The 12,500-nt window shown below is 47.5% G+C and overlaps 1 protein-coding gene across 1 annotated transcript in view; it reads right to left on the minus strand.

The window, feature by feature from the left end:
* The window catches only part of trip11 (thyroid hormone receptor interactor 11), a 23,973-nt gene that overhangs the window by 8,095 nt on the left and 3,378 nt on the right, over nucleotides 1-12,500 (minus strand). The window contains exons 2-16 of the mRNA XM_061063623.1: nucleotides 10,282-10,358; nucleotides 9,964-10,074; nucleotides 9,472-9,774; nucleotides 9,165-9,233; nucleotides 8,193-8,358; nucleotides 7,668-7,994; nucleotides 7,441-7,481; nucleotides 7,245-7,343; nucleotides 6,933-7,139; nucleotides 3,271-6,288; nucleotides 2,968-3,108; nucleotides 2,213-2,406; nucleotides 1,889-2,052; nucleotides 1,668-1,771; nucleotides 821-937 (exon numbers count right to left, since the gene is read on the minus strand). Of these exons, the coding sequence (XP_060919606.1) occupies nucleotides 821-937; nucleotides 1,668-1,771; nucleotides 1,889-2,052; nucleotides 2,213-2,406; nucleotides 2,968-3,108; nucleotides 3,271-6,288; nucleotides 6,933-7,139; nucleotides 7,245-7,343; nucleotides 7,441-7,481; nucleotides 7,668-7,994; nucleotides 8,193-8,358; nucleotides 9,165-9,233; nucleotides 9,472-9,774; nucleotides 9,964-10,074; nucleotides 10,282-10,358 (5,138 nt within the window). The remainder of the gene's footprint in view (nucleotides 1-820; nucleotides 938-1,667; nucleotides 1,772-1,888; nucleotides 2,053-2,212; nucleotides 2,407-2,967; nucleotides 3,109-3,270; nucleotides 6,289-6,932; nucleotides 7,140-7,244; nucleotides 7,344-7,440; nucleotides 7,482-7,667; nucleotides 7,995-8,192; nucleotides 8,359-9,164; nucleotides 9,234-9,471; nucleotides 9,775-9,963; nucleotides 10,075-10,281; nucleotides 10,359-12,500) is intronic.

Raw genomic sequence — 12,500 nt, forward strand, 5'->3', positions numbered from 1 at the left:
AGGAGAGAGAGAGAGAGGGGGGAGAGAGAGAGAGAGAGAGGGGGGAGAGAGAGAGAGGGGGGAGAGAGTAGAGAGAGAGAGAGGGGGGAGAGAGAGAGAGAAACTGGGTTAAAACATGTAAATTAAGAGTTCGTAGGGCGGTAACTCAACTTCTCCCAAGTTGTGTTTTTTTTAATCATGAATAAATATATAATTTTTCTGCAGCAGAAGGATTTTATTTTAACACAGATGCTAAAAGTTATTCCAGAATTTATTCAAAGATTGCACTTTATTTATTTCATTTCAGGCTCTTCATCTTGAACTTTGTCTCAAACAGTCTCGATCTGGACCGACTCGTCCCCGACATACCAGCGTTGTCCTTTCACTGCTGAGCCTGTTGAACTTTCTCACAGCCCGTCTCCTTTAAATAGAGCCGCTGTGTTGACTGAATCATAAAGCAAACATAATGTAAAGCCTCCTATCAGGTCTGGACTCATAACCATGATGTAACGTCCACGTCGCGTCTGAGAGCGATATAAAAGTGAAATCTGCCGAGTGTGAAAACAAAAAATAACAAACAAAAAATAACACGAGAGCCGTACAGACGGGACATGGGGGGGGGGGGTCAGTCTCTGCTCCGTTATCGAGACACTGATAAGAACATGTGCAACATAAAGAAAACAAACTTGAGCGTGCATACAGCGTGTGCATGTAAGGCGGGTAAAGGGTTAACTTATGGCCGCCACATGAGGATAGCTTCATTTCACTGCCAGATAAAAGCTGATGGAGGGACTTTGAATCAGTCCATTAAAGGTCTTTATTAAAGGATGAATGCAGGAACAAGCAGCTGCAGCTCACCTTGTTTATTCAGCTCCTCCATTTGCTCCTCCTTCAGATCCAGCTGATCGGTGAGACGGGACGCCGAGTCCAGAGCAGCGTTCGCTTCGTCCAGGTTTATCTGAAGGAAAGAGAGAACACTGTGATCATGTAGAGCACAACTCCCTGCACAAAACCAACTGTTATCATCTATTTTTCTTTATAATAAATGAGCTGCGTTCTTCACACAGGTGCAACGAATACAGCAGTTTAAAACACTGAGACATGAAACGTCATGACTGAAAGTGCAGCCGCCACGATCACCCGCTGCACACGACATGACAGTAAATTATTTCCTCGTATTGTGTTTTGCAAGAGGCTGTTTCAGCACAAACTGATTCTTGCAACCTGTCCCCAAAGTGAGTCTGTGGAAACTGGGAGAAGGAGTTTCAGGTTGGTGATCTGTGTCTGGGGGATCTGGTCTCTTTAAATCTTTGTAAAAGTTTTGAAGGTGTTGGAGGAAGATAGGGGGGGTACAGAGGGCGGGGGGGGGGGGGGGGGGGGTCAGTACGTCCACACATTACGTGTCGGCAACATTCAGATTAAAGTTGAAACATCACAGGGACGTAAATATCACGGCTTGAAACGGCTTGAAGCTAGCAGGATTACAAACTCCACCTGGTGGACACAGATGGTACTGAAAGAGACCCACAGCTGCACACAACATGACAGTTGAGGACTATGAGACGCTGCCTCTGAAGTATCTACCACTGAGACGTGTATACTGGATTTTGTGGTAACTGCTGCTTCAGTGGAAAGCGTCTTGTGTGTACAGTTTGGACTCTTTGATCAGTTGATGATCGTTGGTTCACCTGGAGTGCAGATGCCTGGTCTTCCAGCCTCTCAGCTTTTCTTCTCCACTCCTCTTTGTCCCTCTTGAGCCTCTCAAGCTCTGAAGAGTACATGGCTTTCTCCTCTGACGGGACGAGAGAAGAAAAAAACAAACAGAGTAGTTACAGTCTGCCGCATCGCTCACACCAAGAGATGTGATCTCAGAGAATCCACAGTGTTCATGTTGAAGGAGCTGACTTGCCTTGTTGAAACTGCTCTAGCACCATCTGCAGGTTGGAGAGCGACACTGCGTACTGGTTGACCTGCTCCTGTGAGGTCCGGAGATGTGCGAGAGCGTCGTCTCTCTGCTTCACCGCTCCGCTCAGCTGCTCCTGCAGAGACTCAACCTGCATGCTGGCCTGTTGGCTGCAGACAGACGATCGTTCAGAACACATTCACTAAATCAAACCGCAGAGACTTCTTTATATTTTATAGATTGAATAGTTCAGTTCAGGTATTTTAGGGTTCTTCTTGTTCTGCATATTTCTTTGTCACTGATCCACTGTGACGTCTTGTTTCCACTAACCTGGCGTTCTCCACAGCACTTGAAGAAGTTGCCAGCTTCTCGTCCAGCATGGCCACCCTCCTCCGCAGCTCCGTCTCCCGGTCCTCTGAAGAGACCGCCTCCCTCGTGTACGACTCCTCGATCTCTAACAGGTGATTACGCAACCTCTCCAGCTCCAGGTTGAGACGCTGTTCTTTATCTCTCACGTGCTGAAGCTAGGAGGAAAATAAAAAGAATGTTGTTGGTTGATTGTGATAAGAGACATGCTGCAGCTTCACCTCTAAAGCCTCTGCATGCCGTCTGTCACTCAGATGTATAACTGGTGTTAGATTCTGCACTCATCACTGGGACCTGAATGAGAAGGTCGGTCGGCCTTCTCTTGAAGACACACCCTAACCCCTAACCCACAAATTAAATATTTTCAAGTCCCTTATCAGAAACTCCGCCCCCGACATCACAGACCTACATGACTCATTCCTCTGGTCCGCTCGTTCTTAAAGTCCCTCGAGCTCTCTCTGACTCGGTAAATCTGCATTTTCTTTTGATGCCATAAACTAATGAAGCGCCCTCCAGCTAACTCTAAAGCTCAGAGTTCTTCCCTCTCTTGCAGAGTTTAGGATTTGGATTTCTAGCTGTTTGTTTCCAACTGTACGAGTTTTAATTGATCTCTTTTGTCTTTGTAATGGACTCCATGTCTTGTGTTTTTGTTGGTTGTAAACGTGTCACAGTTACGTATTGCTCCTTTAACGTGCAGTGAGTATTTTCTGTCCTCCTACCTCGGCTTGAACTGCCGTCGTCTCCATTTGTTTCTGCTTCAGCGCCATCATCACCTGATCCCTCTCCTGCTGGAAGGCCACGGCTTTGTCCTGCATGGACTTCAGTTTATTCAGGAGCTGATTCAGCTCGCCGGACTTTCCCTGAACGACAAAACGATCAGAGTGTAAAACACATAAAGGACTAAAGAGAGCGCTTCTTTACAAACAAGGAAAAGATTAATTTATTTAACCAGGAAGTAACGGAATTAAACAAACGACTAATAATGAAAATGTTGGTATTTTGAATTTGAGCATCAGACTCACCTGCTCTCTGTCCTGGAGCATCTTCTCCACAGTGGCGGCCTTCTCGCTCACGGCGCTCAGTTCAAACTCTTTCTCTCTGAGCAGCAGAGAAACCTGCATGTTGGTCTCCTGCAGCGCTCTGAACTCGGACTCTTTCTCTCGAGAGCGCGCGGCCACCAGCTCGTTCTCCTCCTTCAGCTTCTTCACGTCCATCTCCAGAATCAGAGCGCGCTCTTTCAGGTTTGTGACGGCCTGCTTCAGGACCTCGTTGTCGTTCTCTCGGTTGCGCAGCGCCTCGCTGACCTGACTCAGCTGGTCTCCTTTGCTTTTGATGAGCAGGTCTTTCTCCCTCACAGACCTCTGAAGGGCTTCCAGCCTCTCTTTGACCTGCCGGGCTCCCTCAGCTTGACTCCTCTGCTCGATCTCTGAGGCATTCGCTGAGTTGGAGAGCCGGTGGTTGTTCTCTTGGATAGTCCGGATGGTATTTTCCCTCTCAGCTAATTGAGCTTGCAATCGGGCGAGTTCTTCCTGCAGTTTCTCAATATTCACTTCTGCTGCAGAGGTCTGCTGGCTCGGAGCTTCAGCTGTGAGAAGAGGTCCACTTGAATGAGCAGCTATGACTTCAGGAGTCTGCACCACGCTGTCAAGTTTACCCAGCAGGACGTCCTTGGTGGAGCTGAGCTTTGTGATGGTCTGCTGCACATGAGCGAGCTCCTGACTCAGACTCCCCAGCCTCCTCTCTTTCTGCTCGTAGCTCTGGATCAAGCGGCTGTAGTCCACCGTCAGCTTGGAGCTGCAGTCGCTGTCTTCAGAGACCTGACCCTGCAGCTTGATCAGCTCCTCCTGCAGCTGAGCCGACTCGTGCTGCATGTTCTTGACGGTGGTGATCACCTGCTGCTTCCACTCCTCCATCTTCTTCACCTGCTGCTTCAGCGTGTCCCTCTCCTGCAGCAGCTCCTCGAACTGGTTGCTGCTGACGCCTCCAGAGTCTCCTCCCCCCGACGCCTGCAGGACGGTCACCAGGGTCTGGCACTTCTGCGTCAGAGCATCGATCTCTATGTCCTTCTCCCGGATGATGCGGGACAGGTTCTGGATGGTCTCCTTGAACATCTCCTGGCTTCCTGAGGGGTCGCTCATGTTGGAGAGGCGTTGGTTCTCCTGCTGGAGCTTCAGCAGAGCCGCCTCCTTCCCGGCCATGATGTCCATGAGGCGGTGGTAGTCTGAGCGCAGCTGGCTGTTCTCTCTGGTCTTCTCGTTGAGTACTGCTAACACCTGCTCTCTCTCCACAGCGTAGGCCTGTATCTGCTGCTGTAAATACATGATATCCTGGGCGTGTCCTCCAACTCCACCTAATGTCACTCTGGCATGAAGCGCCTGGATCTCCAGATCCTTCTGCAGGATCACCTGGGACAGTTTGCCCACTTCATCCCGAGACACCAGCAGCTGATCGAGCTGTCGGGTCAGGGAGAGGTTCTTCTCGTTCAGCTGACTGATCTCAGTCTCTTTCTCTTTGATGCCTCTCACCAGCTTCTCGATTTCCACCTTGGACAGGTCGTGTTTCTCGTTGCCGTTGTCCTGATTGAGAGTCTGTGTTTTCTCCTCCTGCAGGATGACGTCCCCCCGCACGGGAGGGGAGTCGGCTCGCCCTCGGCTTTCGCTGAGCTGATCCACAGTCAGCTGGAGGCGGGATATCTCGTCCTCTCGGGCGTGGATGAGCCTGTCGTAGTTGAGCGTGGTCTGCTGGTGGCGAGCGTGTGCCTGCTCGAGCTCGCTCTGCTGAGCCTGGAGGGAGTGCTGTGACAGGAGGAGAGAGGCCTGATGCTCCTCTAAGGTTCTCCTCAGAGTCTGGACCTCCTCCTCCTGTCTGTTTCTGGAGGATTTGAGCTGTGTGATCTCTGTCTCCAGCTCGGTGATGATGTCTAAAGTCCTGGGCTCGGACAGAGGCAGAGGTCTGCTCTGCTGATCCCTCAGTCGATCGATCTCTTCCTTTAAGTGACTGTTCTCCTCCTTCATGCCTCCCAGCTGTTTATCCTTCTCCTCCAGCGCCTGTCTGAGAGTATCCGCCTCCTTTGTCGCAACTGAAATACTGTTCTCCATCTCCGCCTGCAAATCGGAGGCGTTTTGTTTCAACGTATCCAAGAAGACGTCCTTCTCCTGCAGTAAATCCGTCAGCTGCTTCTGCCCCGCGACCGTGATCGAAAGCATCTCGTTGGTGTCTCTGTGGTCGGACGCTAACTGCTCGATGTCCCTTTTCAGCTGAGAGATCTCCATGTCTTTCTCCTGGTTCAGTTTGATGGCCCTCTCGTGCTCCGTCTGCAGAGCTGAAGCGTCCATGGAGCGGGCGCGGGTCAACTCCTCGATGGTCTGCTGGTACTGCTTGGCCTGCTCTGTCAGCGTGCTCTCAGCCTGCCTCAACTCCCCCTCGAGTTGGTTTTTCTCCAGCTTCAGAGCTTCGATACGAGTGTCCTTCTCCCGTACCGATCGATTCAGAGACGTCTGGCTTTCTTTCATGTGCCTGTTTGCTTCCTCGCTCTCGGTTATCAACTTTCTGTTCTCCATCTTTAACTCGTAGTCCTCACTCAACACCTTCTCCTGAGAGCGCCTCAACTCATCCAACTCTCTCCTCAGCTCTGAGAACTCCCTCTCCTTCCCTGCTAGCTTCTCTGTGTCTCCCTGTGCCTCAGTTCCCCTCTCCCCTGCCTGATCTAACTTTGTTCTAGCAGCACACAGTTGCTCCTCTCTCTCCTGCAGCGTCTTCTTCAGCGCTGTCGTTTCTCTTCTTGCCTCCTTGCTCTTCTCCTGTGCCAGTCCCAGTTTGTCTCTCAGCTCCTTCACTGTCCCTTCCAGCTGCTGTTTGCTCATGTGAAGGTCGTTCAGGGTGAAAGCACTCTGGCTAATTTTCTCCTTTTGGGTCTCCAGCTCTTGCTCCAGTTCTTTCTTCAGGTCTTTGGTCTTGCTGAGCTCAGCAGTCAGCCTCGTCATTTCTGCCTCGGCCTCCTTCAGCTGTCCGCTGAGCTGCTCCTTCACAGAGATCATGTGCTGCAAACAAAGACATTTAAATCCAAAAGTTAAAGTCAGCAAACTATTTCACTTTACTCTGTTATTGTTTGTTATGATGGGTTTCTTTTTATATATGTGTCATGGAGTTTAAATTCTGTAATTAAAGCAACATAGGCCTTAGAATGGTTTATAACTATGAGAAATAAAAGATTATTATAAATACAAGACATAGGAGATGGAGGAAGAGCTGAAGAAGAGGAAGAAGTGGAACATGATGAAGTAGAAAAATGAATTTTAGAAGAAAGAAGAAGAAAAGAAAGTAGAGGGAGAGCAAAGAAGTGAGAGATGAAGAAAGAGGAAAACAAAACAGGAAAAAGAAAAGTAGGAAAAATATAGAAAGATTGAGTTAACAGAAAAGAGAGTAAAAAGATTTATTCGATAAGAGAACATCATGATGCATGTGCAAGTAGGAGAGTTTACATATTCATGTGTTCTGTGCATGTGTGTTTATTTGAGCAGGATATGAGGGAGTGTGTGTGCAAACTATCTGATGTGAACTTTTCTGTTTTCACTTTCAACAGTTGATGATCTTTAGCTTCCCTTTGCAGAGCACGTTCTACACTGACCAACATGTTTATGATTCTTCATAAATAATAAAGACGGTAAGCTGTCGTCAGTCAGACCTGTGTTGCTTCCTGGTTTTGCTGGTCTAGTTCCTCCAGCTCGGACATCAGGGTGTCTCGTTCCTCCTCGGTGTTCCTCAGAGCTTTTTCTCTCCTCTGAAGCTCCGCCTTCAGATCCTCCAACGACTCCCATTCACCAGACTCCGCTTCTTCTTTACCACTTGATAACTGTTCCTCTGCCAGTTTCAGTCTTTGTTGAAGATCAAGCTGAGAAAACAATAAAAGCTTTTATTATTTTCCAGCAAAGGTTGGATCTCTTCTGCATCATCATTAACGTCACACAGTATCTTACAGACTGATAAACAAACAAACCTTTTCTTGTTCTACAACTTCTTTTTCTTGTCTCAGTGTCCCGATGATGGTGTTCAGTTCTAAGATGTCTGCATGCTCAACTTCTTCTTTTGGTTCCGCCTGATTAACAAAAGACATTATTGAAGACATTCATCTGCTTTGTGTGTGAATATATATTAAACATCATGCATGGTTACTGATTTATTTCAACTATTACCTCAGCCAGGCTTTTCAGTCTCTCCATTTCTATTTCTGTGTCTGGAAAGAAGAAATGTTAGTTAATTAGGTTTCCTATGAAGGAGATCAGCGTGTTGCTTCATGCAGACGCCGTGATAAGAATCTGGCATTGATTTAAGTTTACTACAATAAAAAAGAATAAACTTTAGAAAAGTGTCATTTTGACAGTTTTTAAAGAGTCTGAATCATCATTAGTCTAAACTCTACCTGTGAGTTTTTTCCTCAACACCTGGATCTCGTTGTCCAGCTGAGCTTTCTGCAGAGCCTTCCCCTCCTGCTCCTGCACGCGGGTCTGAAGCTCGGAGACGGACGCCTGCAGCCGCGTGTAGTTCTGCAGCAGCCCGGCGTTCTCCTCCTGGACTTCTTCTTTCTCCAGCTGCAGCGAGGACTGCTTCTTCTGCGCCTCCTCCAGCCGTGCAGACAGCTCCTCCAGCTGCTCCTCCCGTCGGTCTGCAGCCTCCTGCAGGGAGCCCACGGTCTTCTCCAGGTCAGGCAGCTTGGAGGCGTCTGAAGGGGAAGCGGGTTGACTTCCACCTGCAGGAGACGAATGGAGGAGGGTGTTAATGTCAAATGTTAATACTCTTTATACAGCTCATCAGTTTCCTGCTTTGTATTGAAATTATGTTAAATTGCATTGTGCCTTTTTAAATCAATAAATTCAAATTCAATGTCAAAGTCGACCTGATGCAAACAGACGGAGCTTTGCATAAAGGAGACGCTGACACCACTTACCGCTCTGAATCTGCTCCTCCAGCTCCTCGATCCGCTCCTCGTACTCGGCTAACTCGTCTCTGTGTCGCCGCGTGATGTCGGCCAGCTTCTGCCGCTGAGCGTCCTGCAGAGCGGCCAGTTCATGCTGGTGTTCATCCACCTCTCGACTCATCTCCTCTCGCAGATCCTTTTCCGTATCAGAGGTAACATCAAGGTTAGAGTCTCACACACAAAACAACATTGAGTTTGTTAACATGGAACTTGAGTGTCCCGGTTATGAGACTTCTGATCATATTCAGGATCTGGTGTTTACCTGCACACAGAGAGACCTGGTTCTTCACCTCCCTGGAAACATGATAAATACTCGTATCCTGCTTTATGATTACTGCGTCTTATTTGTGCAGGCGCCTGTGATGTTTATTCTTTACAACACAAACCGTGGAAATTTTGAAATCTGAGAACAAAGAAATGCCGGGTTTCTTAAAATCAGGATAAGGATTCATCTGAAATCATGATACGATGTTTACATGAACAAACACAAAAACAGGATACTTCAACCCTGGAGACTTGAGTCCACGTTAACACACTAATCAGCATCCATTAGTCATTAATCCCAGTCTTCACTCTTTTTAGATAGATTTCTGTCGACTCCTGAGAGAAGTATGTGACTTCTCATCCGCTAAACGCTCCGTTAATTTAAAGGTTAATAGACTGTTTGCCATGTGGTGCAGGTCAGGCAGGACGTTAGTGAAGCTACTCGACTGAAAACAGCTGAACTGACTGACAATGACGAGAGAAGTGGGGAAAGAAATCTTTAAAATGTCGCCTGTAAAACCAAAACGATGAGCTAAAAGACTCTAAAGCTCCTCAGAACACGAGAGGCTGGAAACAGGAAAGTCTGCAGCGTGTTACATTTTTAAGGAGCAACTTTAAGATTTAGATTTTACAATGAAATGTTTTTCATTCTTACAATAAAGAAAAAAAATAAATCACCTTTATAGTTCGCTGAAGTTTGTGAATGTCGCTCTGATCGCCGTTTCCACTTCCTGCTGCTGTTGATGCCTGAAAATGAAAAATGACATTTACATCAGTACCTCACAATCAAGAGCAATACTCCGACACTTCACGTCCCGTAGCAGGAACTTTAACCCTGAAGGTCACTTTATCCTGGTCTGTTTTGGACAACATCACACAGCCATGTTTGTGCTGTATCAATGTTTAGTCCCGACCCCCCGGGTGAATTCAAGTCTTCACCAACATGTCAACCTTTTCCTTTGACCTCTCCAGCAGATCATCATACCTGAGACATTCTCCTCCAGTGAGCCACCTCGGCCTCCAGACGCAGGACTTCAGTGGACAGCCTGTTGATCTCCTGCTGCGACCAGATGACGTCACTGAGGTCCATCTCGTCACTGTGGAAGCCCTGATGGGACCCCGAGGGCCGGGACAGGAACGAGGAGACGGACGAGGAGGTGGTGGACGAGGCGGACGTGGTGACGGGAAGCAACGCGGGACCGCCCGAGGAGGACTGAGCCGACTGCTGCAGCGTCTGGACCTCTTCCTGGAGTCCACTCTGCCGAGCTTTCAGGTGACTGATCTCCACCTGAGAACACAGAAACAAACATCAGGACACGTTCAAACTAACACCCTGTCTCAACAGCATGGGAGCTTTAGATACAGAGTCACATCACATGGTTTAATCCAGTCAGCATCTATCTGATTAAAAAAAGATGTGATCTCTCAGTCACAGGAGTTTCAACTTTAATGAGAAAAGCACTTAAAAAGCACACACGTCTTTCTGCTGCAGGAGGGATCGGTACTCTGCAGACTGTCCTTTAATCTGGATCTCTGAGGCCTCCAGCTTCTCCTCCAGCTCTGCATAAAGCTTCCTCAGTCTGTCGTACTGCAAAGAAGACACAGAAGGGGAGACACACACACACACACACACACACACACACACACACACACACACACACACAGAGACACACACACACACACACACACACACACACACACAGAGACAGTGTTTCTGTAAATCACTGCAGACTTCAGAATCACAGAGATTTCACAGAGACAGACACGTGTAGGGTGCGTGAACCTGAAGTCTCACCTCAGATTTCTGAGAGGTGAAAGCAGCTTCCACTTCAGCCAACCTGGAATTGGACACCTGCAGCTCAGTGGCAGCATCTGAGGTCACAGGGAGAAAAACAGCAAAGAACAAATCAGTGTGGAGTCTGGTGGCTTTGAAGAAAGTGATGCAAACGTAAACCAATCAGTCCATCTCTGTAGTGATCCCTGCTTTAAAAATACAAAATAACACTTAAAGGAGCAGTATGTAACTCTGACCCCTAGTGGTTAAAATGGGTACTGCAGTCTAAATTCTAAACATTGTAGAGAGCCCCCCCCCCTCTAGAGTCGATGCTCACGCAGGTCACCATGTGGTGGACTCTGAAGCTTCAGTGTTTATCCAGCTCTTCTAGTTTATCAAACCTGGCACAGAAACATCCAGAGCTGCTAACTGGTCACATTTCTCTCTATCTTGGTCACACAGATCTGTGTCACCCGTCTCACATGACAAACACACACACACACGGCTGAGCACGCCGACACAACATTCCTTACAACACAAACTGAGCTGCAGGCTAATAAAGTCCCAGTTTCTTATTGAAGGTCAGATAAGAGATGGATTTAAAGAAGGAAACAGCTGCTGCACTGCTCCATGATAAGAATTCTACCTTTTGTTTTTTGACTGAAGCTGTGAGTTGGAGATCTGCGGGACCAAAGTTCTCTTTACGTCGATGCTTTATCTCTCACTGTGTGTGCTGCAGAATGACAGCACCTCTGGGTTTTAAAGACAGAGCTGTGTTGATACAGACGACTTTATTATGTTCACCACTTAGACTTCAGAAAACACTCCAGAGTCCAGTCCTGGTAGTGACAACAACCCAAGCATATCACTGACATTCATTTCATTATTCCACATTGATGTGAAGACGTTATAGCTGACTTTAAAGGCTCTACACGACCAACCCCCTCTTACACCGAACAACTACTGATCCCTAATGAACCTGGTACCCTCCTCCATCAGCTGAGGAGGTTTACTCGTCGTACCCGGGGCCGCCTGGTGACCGAGGTTCTCAGGATCGACCTGCCTGCTGAAATTAGCTCAGGGTGTCACTGCTTATAAATCTCTTATTGTTAAACCTGTGAAGCTCTTTTGTAACTTTGTTCAAAATTAGCGATGCAGCTGTGTAACATCTGTATCGGATGATATCGGCAATCATGAAGCGACCTGAGTAGCTGATGTTTGTCTGTTGTGTCAAATCGGTTTAATGCTGACATCAAGAACACCTAACTGCTGACTCAGAAGAAGTCAGCTGATAAACTCTGATCTGTGTTTGTGGTCAAACATGAGAGAAATGTTGACAGGGTGGGAGTCTTACACCAAAAGAAGTCAGGTGGGGGATCGATCGTGATTTTATCGTTATTGCAATACACTGTGAAAGTCTGAATTTATGAAAATAACTGATAAACACTTTTAATTTAGTCATGCAATGCTGTTTTCACTGATGTATAAATGTACCTGTTGAGTGAAGGCCTGGGTGTAACGGCCATGCTCTGAGACCATCAGATGAAGCTGAAGGTAGCTATAAGCTAACCTTGGAGGAATTAATGCAAATTTAGTATGGGGGGGGGGGGGGGGCTGTTTTTCAGATTAATTTATTTTGGATCCAGGAGGGACATGCTACAAACACAAGTATTGCATAAAACATGATGAACAAAATGAACGACGCATGACCAAGCAGCAACCTCCAGTGTTGAAACATGAAGCTGATGCTGAAGTGTAACATCCTGCAGTTCCTGGAGTGTCCACTAGAGGCTGGCTGCAGAAGCACAGGAAGTCACATACACACCCATTCTAAAAAGCCTGTTTTTACAGCAGAGATTAACATGTTTACAGCCTGGTTCAAAAAACCAAATAGGTGTGATTAGCTCATGTCTCGATGGACACACACTGTACGGGGGGTGAATGTTTTGATGACTCATCAGTTTTGATTTGATGAAGGATAAGAGTTATTCACAATAAGGCGTGTAGCTGACCTGATTGACAGGTGGGCGCGGTGTAACGGTTTGTCAGGAGGTTTAAAACCCGCCTCAGCTCCAGCTCTCAGCCTGTCGTTAGGTTGACTGAAAGTTAGACTGAGACAGCATTTCCAGCATGGAGACCGCCATCGATGGGACTCCAGCGCCCCCTGCAGGAACAGACGGGTGACCTCACTCTGGCTTCCTCTAATTTTTACAGTCTGTGGTGACACCCCTGGATCGACC

The sequence above is a fragment of the Labrus mixtus genome, chromosome 18 (assembly GCF_963584025.1).
Source record: "Labrus mixtus chromosome 18, fLabMix1.1, whole genome shotgun sequence".
In the NCBI taxonomy this organism is placed as follows: domain Eukaryota; kingdom Metazoa; phylum Chordata; class Actinopteri; order Labriformes; family Labridae; genus Labrus; species Labrus mixtus.